The following is a 25,492-nucleotide window of genomic DNA, read 5'->3' as shown; positions in this document are numbered from 1 at the left end:
AAGCGCAAGGCCCTGGGTTCGGTCCCCAGCTCCGAAAAAAAGAACCAAAGAAAAAAACCAAAACAAAACAAAAAAAAAAAAAGTTACTCTCCATTACTCCTTCCAGCCTATCAGATAACCCACTTTAATTGGTTTTGTGTCTGTAACTGTAGATATTTCATATCAGTAGAATCATTTATTAAGTGCCTAGTTTCCTCCCTCCACCCACCCCCCCCCCCCCCGCCGCCCCACGCCCCCCCCAGCTGAGGACCTTGCGCTTGCTAGGCAAGTGCTCTACCACTGAGCTAACCCCAACCCCTAGTTTTTTGGGGGTTTTTTTGTTGTTGTTGTTTTTTGACACAGCAGGAATTTGTGGTTCATTTAGGAGTTTCATTCCCTTTTTTTCTTTTTTTTTTTTTCTTGCGATTGAATACCTGTTGTACAGCTAAACCACATCTTGTTCATTTATGCATCCACTGATGGATATTTGGGTGGTTTCTTTCCTTTAATGATTCTGTTTACTGCCACCACAAATGTGTTTTGGTTTTTTTGTTGTTGTTGTTGTTGTTAAAGATGTATTTATTTATTGTATGTAAGTACACTGTAGCTGTCTTCAGACCCACCAAAAGAAGGCATCAGATCTCACTACAGATGGTTGTGAGTCACCATGTCGTTGCTGGGATTTGAACTCAGGACCTCTGGAAGAGCAGTCAGTGCTCTTAACCACTGAGCCATCTCTCCGGCCCACATAAATGTTTGCGTACATGTATTTAAATACTTTCCTTTCTTAGGTTTTGAAATGGTCGTGGGAAAATCAGTATTTTGTGGCATGAAAACTGATAGAAATTGAAATCTCAACATCCATAAATACAAGCTATGTTCTTTAATTTGTTGTCTGTGTTGCTTTTTTGTACAGTGGTAGAGTTGAAGGGTTGTGACAGATACAGACAGTGAAGTTTAAAATGTTTCTTTTTATTATCGCTGACTTTTTCAAATTAATAAACTCTATTTGCTGTGTTGCTGGAAATGGAGCCCAGGGTTTTGTGCATGGTATGCAAGTTTGTATACCATTGAGTCATATATACTCTACAACCCTTAGTTGTTTTGTTTGTGAAGTTTTTTATTTTCAATTTTTTTTTTATAATTATGGCTCTTAGACTTGTATATGTGTATATGGCTCATACATAGTGATGCCTCAGAAGAGGGTGTCAGATCCTCTGTAACTGGAGTTATACAGAGTTGTCAGCTGCCATCACGTAAGCCTAGGTCCTCTGGACCCCAACTTCTGACCTTGAGCTTTTGTTTTGTTTTGTTTTGTTTTTTTAATTTATTTTATGTGAGTACACTGTTGCTGTCCTCAGACACACCAGAAGAGAGCATCAGATCTCATTACAGATGGTTGTGAGCTACCATATGGTTGCCAGGAATTGAACTCTGGACATTTAGAAGAGCAGCCAGTGCTCTTAACCGCTAATCCATCTCTCCAGCCCAACTTTAAACTCTTAATCTTTCTTTTCTAGCCTTCCTTCCAAATACTAGGAGTACAGGCATGTTGAATAATGGAGCAGGAAGTACAATTTCCCCATTCTGTTATCCTTAGTAAGATTCTTCCATTTCTTTGCTACATTTGTTAGAACTGATGGGCAAATAAGGATAACTTTTGTGTGTGTGTTACAATTTATGTGGATTTGTATATGTTTATGTATAGAGGTCAAAAGTTTCCCTTGTTTGTTACTCTGCAGAGGCCATCCATTTTTGTATTTGAGACAAGGGTTCCTCACTGGCTAGAACTAACTTACTAGTTGGATGAATAACTCAAGGGGTCCACCTGGGTCACTGACTTCCACAGTTTTGAGATTACAAGTTTATACCTATCTTTATACCTATGCCTGTCTTTCTTCTGTGTTGTTTACTTCAGTCCTTTTGTTTGTACATCAACATTTTACCAGCTGTACTATCTATCTCCCCAACCCTGATAACAAGTCACTAAAGGTCACAGCAAGTATTTACTCTATTACAGAGTTCTATAGCTTTTGACCAATTTATTAATTACTATAGTACTTACACAGAGTTGTTTCACTCCTTAAGAATCTGCTGTGTTCATATTAAGTTCCCTTCCACTCTCCAGCAGCTACTGATCTTTTTCTTTTATTGGATATCTTTCATTTACATTTTTTTAATGTATAAAATTATTTATTGTCAATAAATTTTTATTTAAGGGGTTGGTTTGATTTCTTTGCTGTCTCTCCAGGCCATCTGAAAATAGCCCTTTCTCAAGGTCATCCAGTTGTGCTTTTCAGCCCTGCATAATAAGAACATGGGAGTAATGGGATGAGTATTCTAGAACCGTCTACATATAAAGTAACAACTGGATAAAGATTTGCTCAAAAAATGTTCCCAACAGGTTAACTGCTAGTCAAGTAGCATATGGAAAACCTAATGGGAATTTTTTATTTACATTTTAAATGTTACCTCCTTTACCAGTTTCCCCTTTAGAAACCTGCTATCCCATTCCCCCTCTCTCCTCTTTTATGACGGTGCTTCCTCACCCATCCACTCATTTTTTCTTTTATTGGATTTTTTTTTTTTGCTATTAATCTTTTTTAACTCTATAGTCTGTCGTACCCCCACCCCCTCAATGCGTGCTTGCTTGCTTGCTTGCTTGCGTGCACGCGCGCGTGCGTGCGTGTATGTGTGTGTGTGTGTGTGTGTGTCCGTAGTTCGTAAGGGAGGGAGACTGTTGTTGAACTCTCTGGTTATCCTCAGCTATGTAGATTCAACTGCTGGTGAAGACAGGTTTTACCTTTGACCACTTGAGCCTCCATTTACCATGTGCAGTTTCCATTTGTTTCAGTTTCCTGATGTAGGCTTATATGTTTGTGCCAAGAGAGCAAGAGATCTACAACTTGAGCCATTGTTTAAATGTTACTTTAAGAAAAGAAAAAGTGTGGTCTTGATGTGTATAACTAACTGGCTGGCCTCATGCTCACTGTGTAGCCCAGGCTACCCTGATACTTGATGTACTCAGTGTATGAAAGGCTGGGGATTGATTATACACATGTTCTGCCGTACCTGGCCCTTAAAATGTTCCTTTGACCCAAGATATTCTTTTAAGTTCATAGTAAGAGCAGTAATCCTAATGCCAGCTCCATATTGGCAGAAAATATTAAGTGCTCATTGTGATAACATCATGATAAATTGACTTCTTCAATAAGTTTTCAGCCTGTAGATTATATGTAATTTTGTATGTAATTTTGCTTAGACTGTAAATCAGGAAGATTAGTATGTTGTATTGAAGTGACTGCATCACTGACTTTTTCCTAAGCTGTGCTTTGGATGGACCCCAGGGCCATGCCCTTGTAAGAGAAACTATAGCATCGAGCCATGTTGAGCCTGGAAATGTGCAGAACATAGTGACGCGCGGATATATTTAGTTATAATAAAGTTTCCAGAAATATACCATTTAATAGATAGTTGTAACATGCTGTGTGGGTCCTGAGAATCAAACCCAGATCCGCTGCCAGAGTAACTTGGCTATATCTCCAGCCCCCCGATTAAATTCTTGCTGTTGGAAATTGTAATCGAACTTTTCTATTGCTGTGATAAAGCGTGGTTTTGAAGGGATTATATTTATTCAGTCTTATGGTTTCAGAGAGTTAAGAGTCTTACCATCATAGCTGGGAAATGTAGCAGTAGATAGGCAATGATAATTGGGGCATCAAAATGAGAGCTCGCAGCTTAAACTACAAGCAGGAAGCAGACAGAAGAAACTACAAATGTATCAGTCTTTTAAATTCTTAAAGCTCTGGCTGGGCACTGGTGGACCAGGCCTTTAATCCAGCACACAGGGGTAAGAGCAGGTGAATCTTCTGAGTCGGAGGCCAGCATTCTATAGAGTAAGTAAGTTCCAGGAGAGCCAGGACTTGTTACACAAACTCTGGAGAGAGAAGGGCAAGGGAGGGAGGTGTTTGAACCTTTTAGTTTTTGTTAGGCATATCTCTTCTCTTTAAGCAATTCTACCTCTTAAAGCAGGGACTTTTCCTAACAACTTATCAGGTTTATCATTTCATATTAAATTAAACTGCAGTTTGTAGATTTTATAATTGGATAAGTAAGGACCTCTTTACAGAAAGTAAGATTTCAACTTAGAAATAGTAAAGGCTTACTTGGGAACGAAAACCTCTTACCTATTATTTAAAAAGAAAATGTAGGACTTGTCTCTCTAGACAAGCCATTATTTTTGCAAGATAGATGTGTACAACATGGGTTCATTTCCAGAACCACAGTTGAATGTTGAGAATTTGTTGTTGTTTAGATAGGGTTTTATGTGGCCCAGACTAGCCTTGAACTCAGTAGTCAAAGATGACCTTGCATCCTGATCCCCTACCTTTGCCTCCCAAGGTCTCAAATTACAGGCATGTGCCACCAAACTTGGTTTTATTTGGTGCTGAGGACAAAACCAATGTTTTATGCATGCTAGGCAAACACTCTCCTAACTGAACCACATCTCCAGTTTCTCCCTCATTCAATCCTATTACAGCACAGTTTTTCATACTCTCTCTCTCTCTTTTTTTTTTCTTTTCTTTTCTTTTTTTTTCCGAGTTGGGGACCAAACCCAGGGTCTTGAGCTTGCTAGGCAAGCGCTCTACCTCTGAGCTAAATCCCCAACCCCTCATACTCTCTTTTTATCATCATTATTAAGTAGCTTACCAATAGTAAGAGAATGAACCCAGAATTTTAAGATTCAACCCCTGAAGGAAACTTTATTTCAAAGACAAAATGAAAAAATTTTAAAGTTCTTAGGTTACATTCAGAAACAAAGCCATAGTTTTTCTGTTTTAACTTTAGTTGGTATAAATGAGGTTGACAAATGCTTAGAAGGAAAATGAAATTGACTAGAACCCTGATGTGTAGAGGTGGGAGGGGCAAGAGTGTATGTTTGTTGGAAATGTAATTTTAAATGCCAACTCTTCTTTTTCATTTGGTTTTAGAGACAGGGTTTTTCTGTGTAGCCCTGGCTTGCCTGGAACTAGCACTGTGGACCAGGCTGGCCTTGAACTCATAGAGATCTGGTTGCCTCTGCATCCAGAGTGCTAGGATTACAGGCATGTACAATCACTGCCTAGCTTAAATGCCAGCTCTTCGTCTTATATCATTTCCTTTTAAGGCTTCTTCTGGACATAAAATAAAACAGATCTCCAGTTTTTACAGTTTTGTTTTAGTCAGAGTCTCTCCATATAGATAGCCCTAGCTATCCTGGAACTCCTAGACAAAGCTGATCTTGAATTCAGAGATACCTCTGCCTTAAAGGTGTACACCACTGCACCCAATGGGTTTTTTGTTTTTTTCCTTTGAGAATTCCTTATTTATTTATTTATTTATTTATTTATTTTTATTACAGTCTTGTTGAAATTACTTTGATAGATTTTTTTTTCATATACAGAATTATTTTACATACTGTCAATGTCTGCTGTAGAGGTTGATCTAACTTGGTCCAGGCTGACTTGACCAAACTTTAATAGAACAGATGCAATATTGGCAGAGACAGAAAAGAGCATCTTGAGTTTGAGGCTAGTTAGGGCCTATATATCCCTATCTAAAAACAACAAAAACTCAACAGAGTTAAAAACAAGGGTAGCCTTTTCCAGCTGTGTTAATTCAGCATCCCTTTCTTGTAATATGTTAAAGCAATTACGTTTAAATCAAACGTGTTTTTCATTGCTTAGTTCAAGCTTTTTATTGTTTAGTGGCAAAAAAAGTATCAAGTCAACATAATGGCCAAGAGTTTCAATGTTTTTGTAATAATATAGAATGTTCTCATTAAAATCATGAAATGTAATGAAACAGTCAAGTTTTGTAAACAGTTTATTCTTTTTTTTTTTTTTTGTTTTCTTTTTTTCTTTTTTCTTTTTTTCGGAGCTGGGGACCGAACCCAGGGCCTTGTGCTTGCTAGGCAAGCGCTCTACCACTGAGCTAAATCCCCAACCCCCTAAACAGTTTATTCTTTTCTGGAAGGAGTGCGTATGTATGTGTGTGTGTACATACATATATGTACACACACACACACAGACACCCCCTAAAAATTCCAGTATTGAGGAGGAGAAAATATTTGCAGGCAAGTAACAATCTGTTGTACATAATCCCGGAACCTAACAGATAATTGTTAAAGTTATACTGAGTGAATGAGCGTGTTCTCCTACTTAGTTATGTGTAGCCTTTGCCAATCCCTGCTAATTGTAATACCATAATTTTACATGTCTGTCTTCATGTGATGTACGGACTGGCCATCTTCTCCAACATTGGGACTGAGCCTGTTTATCTGTGTGTGATCACCACTTGACTTAACTGACATTTGACAACTAATCTGCTGAATGGATTTACCAATTTCACCCATTTCATATAAATGAAATAATATCTGGATTTTTTTTTTTAACTTAGCTTTAGGTTTTCACATCGTGGCACATATCATTTGTTGCTAAGTAATAGTAGTTGATATATAGAGATGGATTTTTCAATACTTGTACCTTCATTGACTGTCATGATGATGACATCATTGTGGGTATGAAATAGTTTGATGGGTTTGGTTTTCATCTATCTATTGATGAATGATACTGAACATCTATTCATGAGTTCATTTCTATTTGTATATTGTCTTTGGAGAGACCTTTTTTTTTTTCTTTTTTTCAGAGCTGGGGACCGAACCCAGGGCCTTCAGTTTGCTAGGCAAGCGCTCTACCACTGAGCTAAATCCCCAACCCCTTGGAGAGACTTTTTTAAAGCTCAATATTGATGGCCTTCTAGAGTTGTTTAGCCTTCTTGATCTGAAGAAAAATAGGTTTGGTCCATTTAAGTGTTTATTTTAGGCTATTTTTATAAAGGGATTTTATTTTTAATTGTATATGAGCGTAGGTTTCTACATGTGCCTCTAGAATAGGGTATTGGATCCCCTGGAGCTTGCTCTTTAAATACTGACCATCTCTTCCACCTCAATTTAGGCTACTATTGAGATTGTTTTATAAATTTAATTTAAATTTCTCAATGAAAAGTTTTGTTTTTATATTTGAATGTCTTTTTAAATATTTATTCATTTAAAAATATTTGTACTTTTAATTTATGGAAGTGTGTGTATCTGCATTTGTGCATGTGCATGCCATTCTACAACAACAGACAGTGGTATCAGATCCTCTGGAGCTAGAGTTACAAACGTGTATACTGGAAACCGAAAGAATAGTATGCAACTGTTAAGCACTGAACTAATTTTCCAGCCCTTATTTGAATGTCTTTAAATGTCCTAACTCTGAGGGGCTATGATAGATATTTAGTAGGTCTGAGGGTTTTTTATTGTGAATTCATATCTCTAGGCTTAAATATAATTCAGCCAAGTTTTAGGCCACTGTGATCTAAAGAATTTCAGGATAGTCAGGACTACACAGAGAAACCCTATCTCAAAAACAAGCAAAACAAAACTGAAAGAAACAAAAACAAACAAACAAACAAAAAAACCCTGTAAACTTCACAGGTTAGAAGCCCTGTGGTTTATTACCACTTTGTTTTATTTTGCGCATTTTGAGAATATCAGCCAATCTTGAGCTTGGAGAAAGGAAAGTGAATGCTTTGAACTAGCATCTGAGACTGGAACTCAAATTCTCCGTGTAGGGAGCGCTGACTTGTTGGTAGAGAGGAAGGAAAAGTGCATTATTTTTATCTTTGTATCCTTTTTTTTTTTTTAAACAGCGTGGTACCATGCGACGTCGCTATGAAGATGATGGCATTTCAGATGATGAAATTGAAGGGAAAAGAACTTTTGACTTGGAAGAGAAGCTCCATACCAACAAATATAATGCCAATTTTGTTACTTTTATGGAGGGAAAAGGTCAGTATCTTTTTTTTTTTTTTAAAGATTTATTCATTTATTATATATAAGTACACTGTAGCTGTCCTCAGATACACCAGAAGAGGGCATCGGATCTCCTTACAGATGGTTGTGAGCCACCATGTGGTTGCTGGGAATTGAACTCAGGACCTTTGGAAGAGCAGTCCGGTGCTCTTAACCGCTGAGCCATCTCTCCAGCCCCCAGTATCATTTTTGATTCAGACTCTGAACCCCTTGATGTAAGAATCATCAACTTGAGATTTTAGCATCTGTGCAACATTAAAATATTACCTGTTGAGGATATTTAGTTTTTCTCATAATGCTCATTCTCTGCCAGATTTGAAGTACTCTTTTATTAGAATAGGAATGTTACCAGGAAAAAGACCTTTTTCCTTTTCTGATTTCTTGGCTTGGGTTTAATTAAAAATGATACAGGTATGGTGGCACATGCCTGGAATGTAAGAATATAGGAATGGTCTATATGTTATAATGTATGTATAAGTATATGTAATGGTAAGTTAAAGGCCAGCCTGGGCTACATAAGACTTTGGATAGAAGGAGAGGGAGCAAGAGATCAAAATAAAAAGAGTACAATGAAATTTCTTTTACGAGGTTGGACTCCTTATGTGTTATGTAGTCTTGACCCTCAGGAAACTATGGAAAGATTGGATGTATAATGTTCAGACTATTTAAGCCATTAAGAGACATAATTTCTAATTAGGATGTATGAAGTGACTCATTAACACAACTACCTACAAGCCCTGATTGTCAATATACTTTCTGTATTTCCTAAGAGATATAAAACATCATATGCACAGATAACAAACACTATAAATACATTTTTACTTAAAATTCCTTTTATAATTTTTTTTTCAATGATTCCTCTCTAATTTTTTCCCCCATGGTTTCAGATTTTAATGTAGAGTATATCCAGCGGGGTGGCTTGAGAGACCCTCTCATTTTCAAGAATTCTGATGGACTTGGAATAAAGTAAGTGCTCTGGTCCTCGCGTGAGATGGTTGCTAATGGCTTTTACACTCAGAGGTCCAGATAGTGGCGATCTTGAGAACCCAGAGCAGTAGGTAATTGAAAATAACTTCCCCGTTACTTTGTGAAATATGTTTCTTGTTTCACAGGTGATTCATATACCTATAAATGAAAACTATAGATGAGCTTAAAAGAAGTTTTAAGTCTCTTGAATCTATCAGTCTGATATAATTGCTGCTGACATTGTGGGATTTCTTCCTATATATTTGAAAACTATTTAAACCTGAACACGAAGATTGATTGATATTTCTGGAAAGTGCTTCATATTTTCCAGATCCACACTGACTAGAGAAGTAATGCTTCTCGTTTACTGGTGTTTATTTCATAGGATGCCGGATCCAGACTTCACAGTGAATGATGTCAAAATGTGTGTGGGTAAGTAACAAACTTTTGGCCTGCTTCTTCTTCATCTATGAGGTATACGAACCTTAACGTATATATTTTATTAGAAATAATTGTTTGATTATCAGCTCAGAATTTTCCTCAAAGGACATTTAAAAAGAAAACAACTCTCTAGGGAGGAGATAGGAAGTTACTGTATGTATTCAGGGGAAATTTTTCTCCAAAGCAAAAGTTTTTTTTTTTTTTTTTTTGGAGCTGAGGACCGAACCCAGGCCCTTGAGCTTGCTAGGCAAGCGCTCTACCACTGAGCTAAATCCCCAACCCCAGTTTTTTAAGATTTATTTAATGTATATGAGCATCCTGTTGCTGACAAACCAGAAGAGGGCATCAGATCCAACTACAGATGATTATGAACTACCAAGTGGTTGCTGGGGATTGAACTCATGACCTCTGGAAGAGCAGACAGTGCTCTTAATCACTGAGTCATCTCTCCAGCCCTCAAAAGTTTTTTTTTGTTTGTTTGTTTGTTTGTTTGTTTGTTTTGTTTTTAATTTAGTTCATCTAAAGCCTAGGCATGGGAGATAACTTTTATAGTCTGTGAAAATTCAGTAAAATGGTATAAAGTTTTCTGTTTCCAATAAACATGAGCAAAAGGAACTCTTCTGACTCTTGCTCTTCTATGGAATATAATAGTTCTATTTCTTACTTTGGACATTAGAATAGCACCACCTTTTGTCACTTGGATCCCTTTTAGACTGCTGGATAATCTTGCTCAATCCTGAGAGGTGAAAGTCACCAACAGTCTTAATTTTCTGATCCCAGTATTATTCATGCATGCCCTAATGCTCTAAGCACCTAGATACATGTATTTCTTCATACCTAGCACAACTTGTAAACTACGTGATCAGTAAATCTATTGAGTGATCAAAATCCTTACCTATCCTTTCAGAAAGAGCTCTTTTAGGAGACCTAGATAATTTGTGAGTACTCAACATTGTAGAACTTCATTTAACAGGCTGGAAAAAAATGGCTTTACCTAAGTTCGATTCTCAGCACCCATATGTCAGCTTACAGTCGTCTGTAACTCCTATTTCAGTGGATCTAATACCCGCACACAGACATACATACATGTAGTCAAAACAGCAATATACATAAAATAAAAATAAATATATTATTTTTTAAAAAGTTCACTTATCACTTATTTTTTGTTGTTGTTCCTAGACAGAGAGATTCAAGTATATTAAGCTAATCTCAAACTCACTGTGTAGTCAAGGCTGACCTTAAACTAATTACCCACCCACCTTTTGAGTGCTTCAGTTACAGGCATTTGCCACCATACCTAGCTCAGTGGGGCTGGATCATATCCAGAGCTCAGTCTATGCTAGATAACTATTCTTTCAGCAGCTGGGTTATTTCTTTAGCCTCTAATTTCTTTCATAATCAACTTTCAGGAAAGTAATTTCCTAGCTCTATAAAACAGTAGACAGCCAGAGCTTCCTGTGTTGGTTTTTAAGATTATTTTGTTTTTTCCTCATGAGACAGCCATGTAACCCTGGCTGCTGTCCTGGAACTTGTTCTGTAGGGTTGCTTCAAACTCATCTACTTGTGTCTTCCTACTGAGTGTTGGGATTAAAGTTGTGGGCCACCACCACACCTAGCAGACTTATTTTTTAGTGATATACATATGTGTTTATGGTTTACATGAATACATGTGCTCACAGAATAAGAAGAGTTGGATCCTCTGGAGTTACACGTAGTTGTGAGCCACCACCTAACATGGGAGCTGAAAGTAGAACTTGGATTTCTGAAAGGGTAGCCCCTGCCCTTTACTGCTGAAACTCTGTCGAGATCCCTTCTTAAATATTCTTATGGTTGTGGTTTACCAGTGACCAACCGCCAGTTATCACATCTGTGATAACTTTAAAGCACAGACTCATAAGAGAGCACTCTGGGAAGATGATGAGAGCATTCTCCATCTACTTGATTATTGCCCTGACAGAGTCTATCTGACATAACTATCGTGGAATTCTGTTAAAAAGGTTTGCAACGTCCAAGGGACAATTCAGACAATAAAGTTAATTTCAGGCTTTACCATAGTAATAACCACTTTTCTATATCCTCCAGCCCTCACCAACTGGAACCCATAAAGCAGGTGTGCATGTTTTTAAGGAGCCAGGATGGGTCTTGTCATTTAAATATTTGACACTTGTGTTGTGATTGCAGATTTCTGTTTCTAACAAAACGTATAGACAAAAGAAAGGGAACTGTTTTTATACCATATCTTAAACTGTTACAATACCCTTGTATTTGACCCCAGTGACTTCTATGGGACTTACTTAAAAGGCTGCTGAAAGGCCAGATGTGGTGACACAGGGCAAACATAATTGAGAAACCCTATCTCAAAAAACTAACACAAAGGGCTTGGAGATGCCTGGTGGTTGTGGTGGCTGCACACGCCTTTAATCCTAGCACTCCAAAGGCAGAGGCGGAGGCAGAAGAAGTTGGATCTCTGAATTTTTTTGAGGCTAGTCTGGTTTACAGAGTGAGTTCCAGTATAACCAGAACTACATAGAGAAACCCTGTCTTAAATCCCCCCACCCCTCCAAAAAATCAATTACATAAAAAAACTAAAATAGCATAATGGTACCATGACATACATTCACAGAATGCTCCTACAGAGAAATAAGATAAAAAGAAGCTATCTTAAATATATACAATCCAAGTGTAGTTTACACTCTTAAAAAATCCCAGTGTTTGAAAAGCAAGAACATGAGTTCCAGTCATCCTGGGCCGTGTAACTATCTGATACTTTGTTATAGCAACATTAATCAGACAAGAGATGACCAGAAGGATAGCATTAGATAGACCAATGTTTATTTTGAGAATACTAGAAGAAGAAAAGAAGGGAGAGAGTAGGAAAAAAACATAATAGAGGTAAATATACAAACAGTTAATTCTCTGGGATGATGGCTCAGTGTGTAAAAGTACCAAACAACCTGACCTTAATTCCTATTCAATGTACAGCTATCACCACTATCTACTATTAGAATCTATCACCCCAAACTTATTGTATAATTTACCATTTTTTGTTCATTCATCTAGTGATGGAATTCGATTCGTTTTAACCTGTTAGAAGGAAAAACTTCTGCTACCTGGTGTATTTAGTAAGATTTAGTCTTACGTTTGGGGGCAGCACTTGCTCACTATCTCTCTTGTCAAGATCTCACTGTGTGTCATAGGCTTGGACCTATGTAGAGCAGTTTGCCTCAAATTTATAGATTCTCCTGCCTCTACCCTACTGTGAATGCTGGAATTATAGGTGCATTCCAACATACTCAGCAGCACACTGTGTTGTTATGCTTGAGGAAGATTAACACTGTGTTTACATAGTAGTTTTATCAGACTGTAAATGTGGACTAAATGTAAAGAAGTTTTATATTAAAAGTTATTGACAAGACTGGAGAAACCAACTAAATAGAGAAGTTTAAACTGGTACTCACTAACTCACATAATCCTCCTCCCTCCTCCCCCAAGACAGGTTTTCTATGTGTAACAGAGGCATGGCTGTCCTGGAACCTCCTTTGTAGACCAGGCTGGCCTCAAAGTCCAAGAGATCCACCTGCCTCTGCTTGCCAAGTGCTGGGATTAAAGGCATGAGCCACCAAGTACAACTCATTTTTTTTCCCCCCCTGGAGCTGGGGACCAAACCCAGGACCTTGCGCTTGCTAGGCAAGCGCTCTACCACTGAGCTAAATCCCCAACCCCCTGAGTAGTATTTTTGACTGCACCTGTTGTCCTTTTCATTCTCTGATGTGGTTATGATTATCCTTCTCAAGTAATTTCCTTGTCTGTTACTAGTTATTTTAAGAAAGGATAGTTTGTTAATTGGACTTGTGGTTTGCATGCTTAATATATTTACGAGTAATCATGGCTTAATCAAACTCCTTTCATGTAGGGAGTCGTCGGATGGTGGATGTCATGGACGTGAACACACAGAAGGGGATTGAAATGACCATGGCGCAATGGACACGATACTATGAGACTCCAGAGGAAGAGCGAGAGAAACTCTATAATGTTATCAGCCTAGAGTTTAGCCACACCAGGCTTGAGAATATGGTACAGCGGCCTTCCACGGTTAGTCCTTATCATTTTCCCACATTCTCATTTCTCTCTCTCTCTCTCTCTCTCTCTCTCTCTCTCTCAACTTTTTATTGATTTGTGTGTGTTTCACATCATGCACCCCATCTCCATCTCATATCCTTCACCCTTGCAACCTCCCTTCTAAAATAAAAAACAAAATAAAACATTGAAAACATCTCATTGTAGAGCTATAGTATGTCAGTGTCTCCTACGATACATCCCTCCATCCACGTATCTTCACTTAGAATTTTTCATAGCAATAATTCAGTGGCTTGTTTCAAGATCTCTGGCTTTTGTGATATCATCAGTATTGGATCCTCACCAGTACTTCTCCTAGCTATCTTGGCAGTCTCCCTGTGGTGTAGAGATCCTGCACCATTAAATCAACAGGACTGAACCTTTCATAAATCCCAACTGTTAACAGATGATAAAGATTTTGGGCCACTTCAGAGCCCTGAATCTGGTCTTGGGTGGTGTCTGAGTTTGTCGGTATGCAGGCATTCTCTAGCACTGCTTCCAGGTAGCCACCCAGCATTGTCATCTTCAGGAAGCAGGGTCAGTTTTCCTGCTCTCATGCCCTTGGCCTGCTCAACTGAACCTATGCTGCCCAGTCAGGGCGAGGGGCCCATTCTCCCAATGCTGCAGCCTGTGAGAGGCTGGACCAGCTCTCCTACTCATGTCCTCAGAGCTGGCTCACCTGTGTTTTTGCCATTGAGGGAGCAGGGCTAGTCCTTGATCTCAAATCCTTGGGTTCAACTCTCCCCAGCTATTGACTACTGATCTCTGGACTGCTGCAGCTGGCATGGGACGTGGCCAACTCTCTTGACTTTGCTGCAGGTGGCCAGGGCAGGAAGCCGCATTCACATTTTCTTTTATGTCTTGTCTCTTTTTTTTTTTTCAGAGTCGGGGACCGAACCCAGGGCCTTACGCTTGCTAGGCAAGCGCTCTACCAACCGCTCACATTTTCAATAAAGGGTCTTTTTTTTTTTTTTTTTTAATAGCTCTGTACATGCTAAGATTAAGCTAAATGTGGGAAAGAGTATTAGATAACAGTAGCTTTCATTTTTAGAAAAATTCATTTTCCAAAATCATTTTTACTTTCATTGGAATCATTTTGATTCAAATCATCAAGAACTTAATTGGAAACTTGGTCAGTGGTAGATAAGGATCTTAAAATGTTACTGGGAAACTGGCTTAAAGAATTTCTATCCTATAGGTTTATGTTTCCTAAGAAACTTAAGGGAAATAATTGTTTTAGGTTTGGGAATGTGTGCCATGTTTGGTGGCATAATCCTTCAATCCCAGCACACAGGAGACAGAGGTAGGAGAGTTTCTTGAGTTTGGGACCAGTGTGTTCTGCATAACTAGTTCCAAGATAGCCTGGATTGCATAAGAGAGACCCCATGCAAAAAAATAAAATGAACAAAAATTAAGGGAAATTTTGTTTAGAACACGTGAATTTTGAACCCCTGATCCATCCACTTCGCTAGATGAGCATTTTATGTAAGATGTTGTAGGATTTAGTAGGTAAAAATAGTAGTAATGAATGAGTTGGTTTCATTGGTTTTTGATACCCTACTATCCTAAAGTCAATTTTCATTTTACCTATCTTTGGGTAAAGTAATGGCTATCTTTTGAGAAGCTATTCAGGAAGTAGAATTGGCTCCACTTTTGAAATGTACCTATATATTTTTGAGTCTTTCTTCCCTTAATTCCTGACTGTGAACTCAAGCCAGGTATGGTGGTTCCTGCCTCTGCCTCCTGTGTGCTGGGATTAATGTGTGCACTAATATGTCCAGCTATTTCAAAGACTTTTAATATTTGTCTGGAGCTAATCACCAAACTATGCCTTTGATCTCAGATTTTTGATAAATCAGGAACTTATGATTGCTAACTCAGTTCCTACCAAATACTGAATTTCTTTTTTCTTTTCCTTTTTGATATACTATTTTTTTTTAAAACATTTGTAAGTGTGTGTGCATGTGTGCATCATGATACACATGTAAGGGAATTGGTCGTTCTTTCCACTATGTGAGATCTAGGGATCAAACTGATGTTGTTGTGCTTGGTGGCATATATGCCTTTATTTCTAAGTCATCTTGTTAGTCCTGATCTTTGTATCATCAGAAACTACCTTTTAAAAATTTTACATTTGGGGTTGGGGATTTGGCTCAGAGGTAGAGCGCTTGCCTAGCAACTGCAAGGCCCTGGGTTCGGTCCCCAGCTCTGAAAAAAAAAAAATTAAAAAAAAAATTACATTTAGACATGTTTTCAACCTCTACTATACCCATACTGATAGAACAAAGTTTCTAGTTGTAAGCTGTCTTTAATGAATCGGTTTTGACCAGAGCTGACTGTACAGTTGTTACTGGAACCGCTTCTCTTTTTTATCTATTTATAGAACTTTTGTCTTTTGACTCTAAGGCTCACAGATTTTTAAAGTTTATTTTGTGCAGAGTACATTTAAAGGAGTTGCTTTCTTGACGTTAAAATTCTCTGTTACCCCACTGCTTTTCTTGGACCTTAAATCTCTCTCTCTCTCTCTCTCTCTTTTTTAAAGGTGGATTTCATTGACTGGGTAGATAACATGTGGCCAAGGCACTTGAAAGAAAGTCAGACTGAATCAACAAATGCCATCTTAGAGATGCAGTACCCTAAAGTGCAAAAGTAAGTTACTTGTTCTTGTATACTTTCCCCAGTGTTCTGTGAGGTATAACATTGATAACTTTGATAACAAGGAACGGTTCATCCCTTTTCTAGCTTTGCTGTTTTAAATCATCAAATTGATAAGAGTATGTGAGAAATTACATGATCTCATAATAAAGGGGAAAGATTGTATGGTCTTAGAAATGTGACATAGAACTGCATTCCTTTAGCAAGATTTGGTATTCCATGGGCCAGCCCTCTAAGTAGCAAATTCCAGGACAGACAGGAACCCTTGCTTCAAACCCTCCAAAAAGGAAAGAAAGAAAACCTACCAGAAGTTTATTAGATGCCAAGTAGAGGGGTTCACTAGGGAACCTCTTTTGGTGGTTAATTTCTCTTTATCATTGTACTAATTAATGCTGCTGCTTCTCTTTGGGTCAGGTACTGTCTAATGAGTGTTCGAGGCTGCTATACTGACTTCCATGTGGATTTTGGAGGTACTTCTGTTTGGTATCACATCCACCAAGGTGGAAAGGTATGGTCATGGTTAGGACTGTGAAATTAGAAATTATATGATTTGCATGCTTTTTGCTTTTTTTTTTTTTTTTTTTTTTTAAAGATTTATTTATTTATTTTACGTACAGCATTCTGCCTGCATATGTGACTGCAGGCCAGAAGAGGGCACCGGATCTCATTACAGATGGTTGTGAGCCACCATGTGGTTGCTGGGGATTGAACTCATGACCTTTGGAAGAGCAGTCAGTGCTCTTAACCGCTGAGCCATCTCTCCAGCCCCGATTCACATGCTTAATATAGTCTAGAAACCTAGTAATGTACTAGTAGTATATTAGTATATACTAGTAATACTCATAAACATCTGAAGAGAATTGTAGATTCTGTTACCCTTTGTAGCTATTCCATTAGAGGTTCAGTATTTATGTAGGCCAGTGTCATTCTACCAATATTTGGCCAGTTCTTTGTTTTGTTCTTTTTTTTTTCCGGAGCTGGGGACCGAACCCAGGGCCTTGCGCTTCCAAGGTAAGCGCTCTACCACTGAGCTAAATCCCCAGCCCCCATTTGGCCAGTTCTTAAAGCATAAATTTTCTAGGTGAAGCTGAAGAGGTAATTTTAGGAAGACAATAATCATTTTTATCTGTAAAAAAAGTAATGTAGGGTAAGGGAACATAAGTTTTGGATATATTAACCAAAAGTCCAGCAAATTAGGATTCAGCCAGCTCTTCCTCTTGGAGATATTAGTCTGAAATGTGACCAAAGGGAACATTGTCTTTTTGAGGATTGGAAAAATGAGTTTTTCTAAATAGTATATTAGAATTGCAGTCTAGAATTAAAAGTAGAGGTTTGTAGTGTTAGCCATTCCTCCACTTGGAGGAACTACATCTGTTAGTAAAAACAGAGCTGGAATGAAAACAAGAACTTAACATAGAACATATGGACCTCTATATCCAAAACATCTGTGTAGATGGGATCATAATTTTGTCCTATTGATCTTAGTTACTACCTTGAGACAGAGCAGCCTAGACCAATATCTTAGAGTTGATTGATTACATCTAAATTACTGGGCTGTTTAAGCCTCTAGCTAGTTAGTAAGAAACTACCCACATAATAAGCCCAAGGCCTCTTTCTCTTAGTATTCAGGATTCTCTGCCACAGTCCCAGGAAATCTAGATGATGTGTCTGACCAAGTGATTAGCATGAAAGATCTGTTGGGTCCTGAACTACCAAGATAGTCAAGTCTTCTACCTTCCAATCCTCTTTGCGCCTGTTTATCAATTGAGGGAGACGACTGGATCATGTCAATAGCTGTTAACAGACTGAAGTTTTTTAACTCACAGGTCTTCTGGCTCATCCCCCCTACAGCCCACAACCTGGAGCTGTACGAGAATTGGCTGCTATCAGGGAAACAGGGAGACATCTTTCTGGGTGACCGGGTGTCAGATTGCCAACGAATTGAGCTCAAGCAGGGCTATACCTTCGTTATTCCCTCAGGTAAGCAAAGTGGGGAAAGTAGGTTGCTTTCTAGGTTTCTTAAAGAAAGCTGATTATGCACAGACTCTGAATTCAGTGTCAGCACGGCGTGCATGTGCATGAGCGTACAGTCAGCAGCAAACAATGTTTTCCTGCTTTAATGGAGTACATGCAGAGAATATGTATTTAAAAACAAATAAGAAATGGCTCAGTGGTTAAGAGCACTGACTGCTCTTCCAGAGGTCCTGAGTTCAATTCCCAGCAACCACGTGGTGGCTCACAACCATCTGTAATGGAATCTGATGTGCTCTTCTGGTGTGTCTGATGACAGCTATACTGTAGTCATAAACAAAGTAAATAAACCTTAAAAAAGAAAAATAGCAAAAGCAGTGCTTAATACTGGCACAATACTTCTCAAACATATACATTTGGACTGTATATTAAGCCCTGAAATTCAGAAGTTTTACTTGTGATGTGTCTTCTCTAGTGAGGAGAGCCAACTTTCCTCACCTGAGTGGGGAATGCTGAATCAGCAGTTTTAAGAGCCTGTCTTAAAAATAAACCTTGTTCCTTAGATATATACTCTCATTTAATGCTTACCACCATATAAAATATAATTTATTCTAGTTCTAAAGAAAAAAAATGAGGCTTTGAGAGGTAACTTGACCAGCCATTAAAGGAACCTGGGCTATGCATCAAGGATTTGTTTCCAAAAAAGAGAAGAATATATAATATATAATAATATATAATCTAGAAGTCTTGTACTATTCTGAAGAAACTATATTACAGTATGTGCTTTCAATGCTGACTCTATGCCCTGTCTTCCAGGTTGGATTCATGCTGTGTATACTCCTACGGACACATTAGTGTTTGGAGGCAATTTTTTGCATAGCTTTAACATCCCCATGCAATTAAAGATATATAGTATTGAAGATCGAACACGGGTGAGTAATGTAACAATTATAGGTGAAGATATTTCCCCATTTAAGACAGATATTAGGTGAACATGGTAACACATGCCTCTCATCTTTGTAGCACTCAGGGACAGGAAGATTGTGAGTTTAAGGCCAGCCTGGCCTATGTAGCAAGACCGTGTCTCAAAAGAAAAAGACAAGTTTAATAAAGAGATTGATTGATGGGATGAGGTGGCTTAGCAGGTAAAGATACTGATTGATAACAGAGCTCAAGCCCCAGGATGAACATGGTGTAAGGACAGAACTGACACTGGCAGGTTACCTTCTAACTAACCTTCATATGTACACACTGCTATCCTCCATCCTCACAAATCACTAAGTATATCAGACAGGGATTCCTGTATCATTTGTTACATTTTCAGATTGTTTTTTCATTAAAAAGTTTCCACATATTGAGAACATAATAAAAAGAAATTACTGAACACTTGACTTTTGTTTTGGGGACTTTTTAAGTCTGTGAAGCTGTTATCTAGATATTTGTATAATCTCTTGAAACATGTTTTTCATTTTTACACTCATGAATAATTTGTGGAATGGGGATGATTACTTCAAATTTCATACCTTGAGGTTTTCTGTCTTTATTTTGATTACCAGTCCTCCCCTTCTTTACTTTTCCATTTTAAAAATACAAACATCTTTTTAAAACTAAATTTTATTTATTTTGTGCATTTATGTTGGGTTGCTATGCCAAGGCATATGAATGGAGGTTAAAAGACAACTTGCAGAAGTCATGTTCTCTTATTTTCACCATGTCCCAGGAATGTAATTGAGGTCGTCCAGCTTGGCTGCATGCGTCTTTAACCATTGGTAAAGGCCATCTTGTTGAGCCTTTCCCTCCCCCAATCATAAGTGTCTATATTAATCAGCTTTCGTAAAATTTATTGAGTTTTTTTTTTAATAATTTATACTTGACCTGAACTCCTCAAGAACTTTCCCAAAAAGTATTAATATACTTCAAAGGCTAATCAAGAATAGTGTGTTGTACTTAATTTAAGAAGACCCAATACTCTTTGGTCAGAAAGAAATTGGCTTTTAAATGAGAAAGAAGAAAATTCTGGTTAAAGCCATAATCATACAAGAAATCCAGGTCTGGGTCTGGTCATATCCTTCATTGTTTGTATGCTTCTTGTCTAATGATAAAGTGATTTCCTCACTTCATAATGATACCCTGTGACCTGGTGAAAGGTTTTGAAAGGGATTCCTTTTTATTTTAAATTCACGAACACAGCTGGACATCATAAGGGGTGCTGTTTGGCCTTAATATATAGACTTTCTTAAAAGAGAGTGGCAGATAGAGTCTGTCTAGACTGACTTAATTAATTTTTCAAGACAGAGTTTCTCTTGTGTTTTACAGCCTTGACTGTCAGTACTGGTCCATGCCTTTAATCCCAACGGCAGAGGCAAGCAGATCTCTGTGTGTTTGGGGCTAGCTTGGTCCATAGAGAGAGCATTCCAGACAGCCAAGGCTATATGAAACCTTGGCTGGAAAGACCAAAAATCTGAAATAAAAAACAACTCTGGCTGGTCTTAAACTCACAGAGATCCACTTGGCTCTGCGTCCCTGTTACTGGGATTAAAGGCATGGGCCACCATGCCTCGTTTAATTTTGTTTTTTTTTTTTTTTAACACAGGGTTTTTCTATGTAACTCTGGCTGTTATGGAACTTATATGTAGACTAGACTGGCCTCAAACTCACAGAAATATGTTTGTCTCTGCTCCCTGAGTGCTAAGATTAAAGATATTAGCCAGAGGGTAGCAGATATATTTTAGAATGGTACCTGGATCTCATCTTCTTTTTTCATTGCTTTATGGTAATTTTAATTTACTTTATCCTCCACAGTGGTATATCTAAGGGACATTTCTTTATATTTCTGAAATAATTTTTAAGATGCTCTGAATTGGAAAGCGTGTTCATGCTATAAAGATAGTGACAGATAAAACCATACAGATTAGTCTGATTGGTGACGACAAAGGACAGAGGCTCAGTCTTCTAAACAGCATGCAGCTTGAGAACGAGTCTAAAATTATACTTTGATACATACAGTGATAGACCTTCTATAAGTGTGACTTTATGTCCTGTCTATCATTCATTAGATTCTTTGTCCTGTGTTCTTTAAGATTCAGAAAAAACAGAGCCAAGGTTGGAATGCCTTCATTCTTACTCTAAAGCATTTCTTTTCCTTTTTGAGACAGGATGTCTCTATGAAGTCCAAACCTGCCTTGACCTTATTTCTTGTGTTGAGATTGCAGTTACAAACTACCATTCCTGTCTCAAAATTGACAGATTGACTTATGTTCTAGCCTCAGAACTTAAGTCTAGCTTGAATTTATAGATTGACTAACAATAATTTTTCCTGGGTTAATTACTGCAGTTATAGAGATTGTCTTTTATATTCTCTTCCCTAGAAAATTGTCATTGCCTTGTCTTCTCATTATTCTTTTTCTCTGTAGGTTCCAAATAAATTCCGTTACCCATTTTACTATGAAATGTGTTGGTATGTGTTGGAGCGCTATGTATACTGCATAACCAACCGATCTCACCTAACTAAGGAATTTCAGAAAGAATCCCTTAGCATGGGTAAGTATCTTGATTCCATGAACTTTTAAGACACACTAGAACTGACAATATACTGTAGCTACAGTTGGGGTTTTTTGTTTTGTTTCGTTTTTGTACTTGTCTGTTTGAAAATTGCAAATTCATTTACTGCGATTGAACACTAAATACACAAATAGATGTGAATTACTGGGCTGAATGAAATACTGTTATCTGATCTTTGATTGGGTTGCTATATTCATCTCCTGGAGATAAGTGATACATTGCTTTTGTTTTTTATTAACATATATATACTGATTTCCTTATGATATATTCAAACATCTATCCCTCATTACTTTCATGTCTGATCTCCCCTGCATGTAGAGCTTCTTTTAAAGATTTATTTATTTATTTATTTATTTATTATATATAAGTACACTGTAGCTGTCTTCAGATACACCAGAAGAGGGCATCGGATCTCTTTACAGATGGTTGTGAGTCACCATGTGGTTGCTGGGATTTGAACTCAGGACCTCTGGAAGAGCAGTCAGTGCTCTTAACCGCTGAGCCATCTCTTTAGCCCTACTTTCATTTTCTTAAAGGAAGATTTTCTTTTTTTCAAAAAGAATTTGATTAATTCATTTTTATTTTATATGCATTGGTGCCTGCATGCATGTCTGTATGAGGGTACTAGAAGAGCTTCTGGAATTGGCATTAGAGAGAGAGAGAGAGAGAGAGAGAGAGAGAGAGAGAGAGAGAGAGAGTGTGTGTGTATGTGCGTGTGTGTGTGTGTGTGTATTAAACTATTGAACTTGAGTCGTGGAAGAGCGGCCAGTTCTCTTAACTGTTGAGCTAGCTATCTCTGTAATCCCTTTAGGGATTATCAACTAATAAATACAACTAGAGTTAACATAGAATCTTGTGTAAAGGATTATTTATAGACATGGGCAGCAAGTGGCTATACCACTGAAGAAAATTTCTCTCCCTATAACTAGGAACTGCCAAACGATCCAGGGAGAAGAGGGACTTAACTGTCCATAGATTTTAGAGAGGGTCAGGCCCTTATGATCCTCTCCCAACCATGATGGAAGTTGATGGCCCAATTTTATACAGTTCTTGTGCATCATAAACAGTCAAAGCCACTTAAAATTTAAGATTCCTGTTTTATTCCTGGAATGTAGCATTGAATAATACACCATCATTTCCTTCAGACATTATATTCTTTCTGTCTCTTGTGGTTCCTGAGCCTTTGAAGAGGTGATGTATAGATGTCCCATTTAGGGTTGAACATTCAGGGGCTGGGGATTTAGCTCAGTAGTAGAGCGCTTACCTAGGAAGCGCAAGGCCCTGGGTTCGGTCCCCAGCTCCGAAAAAAAAAAAAAAAAAGGGTTGAACATTCAAACCTTTGACCAGTTAAATATGTTTTAATGTTATTAAGTTATAGCTTAACTAGCTTATTAATAAACTTATTAGCTTATATAGTTTAAATTCTTATATGATATATGTGTGTGTGTGTGTGTGTGTGTGTGTGTGTGTGTGTGTGTGTGTGTGTGTGTGTAATATAACCATATACCTGTGAGGTCGGTATAATTAGCCTGATTTTACAAATGAGAAACTTTTTTTTTTTTTTTTTAAGTTTTGTCTTTTTGTTTGTTTGACAGGGTTTCTCTGTGGGGTCTTGGCACAAATGAGAGAGTTCTGAGAGTCCCCTACCCCTGCCTCTCAAGTGCTGGGATTAAAGGCATGCGCCACCATCACCTGGCACAAATAAGAATTTGAACTCTCAAGATTTTTTATTTTTTTTTTTTTGTGATATTATAGTTAATGACTGATAAAGCAACACCTTAGACTAGTCTGATCAGACTCTAATCTCTCTGTTTTCAAGTTCTGTGCCTTAACAATTACTGTTATCAAGAGAAATGCCTCATTGGATCAATGGTAGTTTCTTTTTAAATTTGTTTTATTATGGGAAGTATGTATATATTTGTACCACATGTGTGCTTGGTGCCTGCAGTGGTTAGAAGAGAGTATCAGATCCCATGGAACTGGAGTTCTAGATTGTTTTGAATCATCTGTGGGTACTGGGAATTGAACCTGGATCCTTTGCAAGTGCAAGTGTTCTTAACCACTGAGCCATTTCTCCAGCCTCAACATGGTAATTTCACATACATTTTTGTTTTTGTTTTTTTGAGGCAGGGTCTCACTCTAGCTGGTCTGGAATTCACTATGTAGACCAGTCTAGCCTGAAGCTCATTTCACTGATCTCCTTACCAATACGCTGGGAGTAAAGGTGTGCACCACCCTACCCTACTCCTCCAGGGCTATTTCTGTTTGCAACAAGGATTTTCAGAAATATTGGCCTTGTCATTTATAGCCTTGGACATACTGTGCTATTTCTCTTGTTGATAAACTAGCCAACTAGCATGTATTTCTTTTGCATTGGTAGATATGGAATTAAATGAGTTGGAGTCTGGAAATGGTGATGAGGAAGGGGCGGACAAAGAAGCCCGACGCATGAACAGTAAGCGATCTGTGCTTACCAGCCCTGTGGCTAATGGAGTCAACCTGGATTATGATGGACTTGGCAAAGCCTGCCGAAGTCTTCCAAATCTGAAGAAAACTCTGTCTGGAGACTCATCCTCAGACTCTAGTCGGGGATCCCACAATGGCCAAGTTTGGGATCCCCAATGTAGCCCTAGAAAGGATAGGCAAGTGCATCTGACCCACTTTGAACTTGAAGGTCTTCGATGTCTTGTAGATAAGTTAGAGTCACTGCCACTGCACAAGAAGTGTGTCCCCACAGGGATAGAAGACGAAGATGCTCTGATTGCTGATGTAAAGGTAAGCAGCCATTGACATGTGTAGGAAAGCCAAGTTTCTTGATTTGGAGGGAGAAATTACAGGGATTAAGGATACGTCAACTACAGGGGAATTTAATATGTGCCTATGTCAGTGCTGCCCAGTGTTTCAATTTCTAGAGTGATATTAACTCACCATTTTGAAAATGGGAACATATGTGTATTTAGTGTTGACTTACACTAAGTGCTAAAAACTTGAATCTTATCACCAAAAGTGGTGGGGTCGGGGTGGGGAGGGCGTGCAGGTGAATGGCTCAGTAAGTAGAATATAATTCCCAGAGATGGTATAGCAGGTAAAGTCCCTTGCTGCATAAGCATGAAGAGCTTGGTTTAGTCCCCAGGGCCTATATTTTAAAAACAAAAAACAAATAAGGCAAAACTTAATGCAGTGGTGCCCATCTGTAATCCTCACATTCCTACCACGAGATACGAGGTAAGATACTGGCCAGAAGCTGATTCTGTCCTTCCCAACCGTATTCTCTGGTTCCCTTCCTACCCCAAATAGTCTCCCTTTCTGCCTTCACGTCACATATATTTCTTTACCCTATGTTCTTTCCTCTGCTCTTTCCCTTTCCTCCTATGGTTTCCTTTCTACCTATTCTCTCCTATACAAATACAGATTCTATATACATAATATTCTGCACTTCCATCCATTTTCTTGAAATGCCATGGTTTTATATTTCAAAAACTTTGTAATTATATGCCACCTTTTCATTATTCATTTATCTGTTAATAAGCACCTCAGCTGGTTACATTTCTTAGCTATTGTGAATAGCTCAGCAATAAAAATGTCTATCCAAATATCTGTGGTATGGTGAATTGGAATCTTTACACACCCAGAATTGCAGCTGTATTATATAGTAGCTCTTCGTTGAGTTTTTTGAGGACTTGACAATTCCTTACCAAATGACATTTCTACCAGAAATGTACAAGAATTCCTTTTGACACAGGTCCTTACTAGCATTATTACTAGGTTTTTTTTCTTTGTTATCATTATTATTATCATTGGAGGCATATGTATTACAGTGAGATGGAGATTGAACTTGGGTCCTTAGGGTTGCGCGGCAAACTCTACAGCCAGCTCCGGTCATTGGCTGTCTTTGTAATTATTTGA

At 38.1% G+C, this 25,492-nt stretch overlaps 1 protein-coding gene and 1 pseudogene across 3 annotated transcripts in view; one reads left to right on the top strand and one right to left on the bottom strand.

The window, feature by feature from the left end:
- Window positions 1-25,492, top strand: part of Kdm2a (lysine demethylase 2A) — a 69,535-nt gene that overhangs the window by 19,269 nt on the left and 24,774 nt on the right. For all 3 annotated transcript variants that reach the window (NM_001108515.1, XM_087573849.1, XM_087573838.1), the window contains exons 3-12: window positions 7,714-7,852; window positions 8,764-8,842; window positions 9,228-9,274; window positions 13,197-13,375; window positions 15,942-16,048; window positions 16,469-16,562; window positions 17,881-18,034; window positions 18,842-18,957; window positions 21,439-21,565; window positions 23,967-24,361. In NM_001108515.1, the coding sequence (NP_001101985.1) occupies window positions 7,714-7,852; window positions 8,764-8,842; window positions 9,228-9,274; window positions 13,197-13,375; window positions 15,942-16,048; window positions 16,469-16,562; window positions 17,881-18,034; window positions 18,842-18,957; window positions 21,439-21,565; window positions 23,967-24,361 (1,437 nt within the window). The remainder of the gene's footprint in view (window positions 1-7,713; window positions 7,853-8,763; window positions 8,843-9,227; window positions 9,275-13,196; window positions 13,376-15,941; window positions 16,049-16,468; window positions 16,563-17,880; window positions 18,035-18,841; window positions 18,958-21,438; window positions 21,566-23,966; window positions 24,362-25,492) is intronic.
- LOC120100386 (small nucleolar RNA SNORA32) lies at window positions 2,369-2,450 on the bottom strand (annotated as a pseudogene).

Source organism: Rattus norvegicus, chromosome 1 (assembly GCF_021556685.1).
Source record: "Rattus norvegicus strain SHRSP/BbbUtx chromosome 1, alternate assembly SHRSP_T2T, whole genome shotgun sequence".
Classification (NCBI taxonomy): domain Eukaryota; kingdom Metazoa; phylum Chordata; class Mammalia; order Rodentia; family Muridae; genus Rattus; species Rattus norvegicus.
This window is presented reverse-complemented; position numbering and strand designations above follow the sequence as displayed.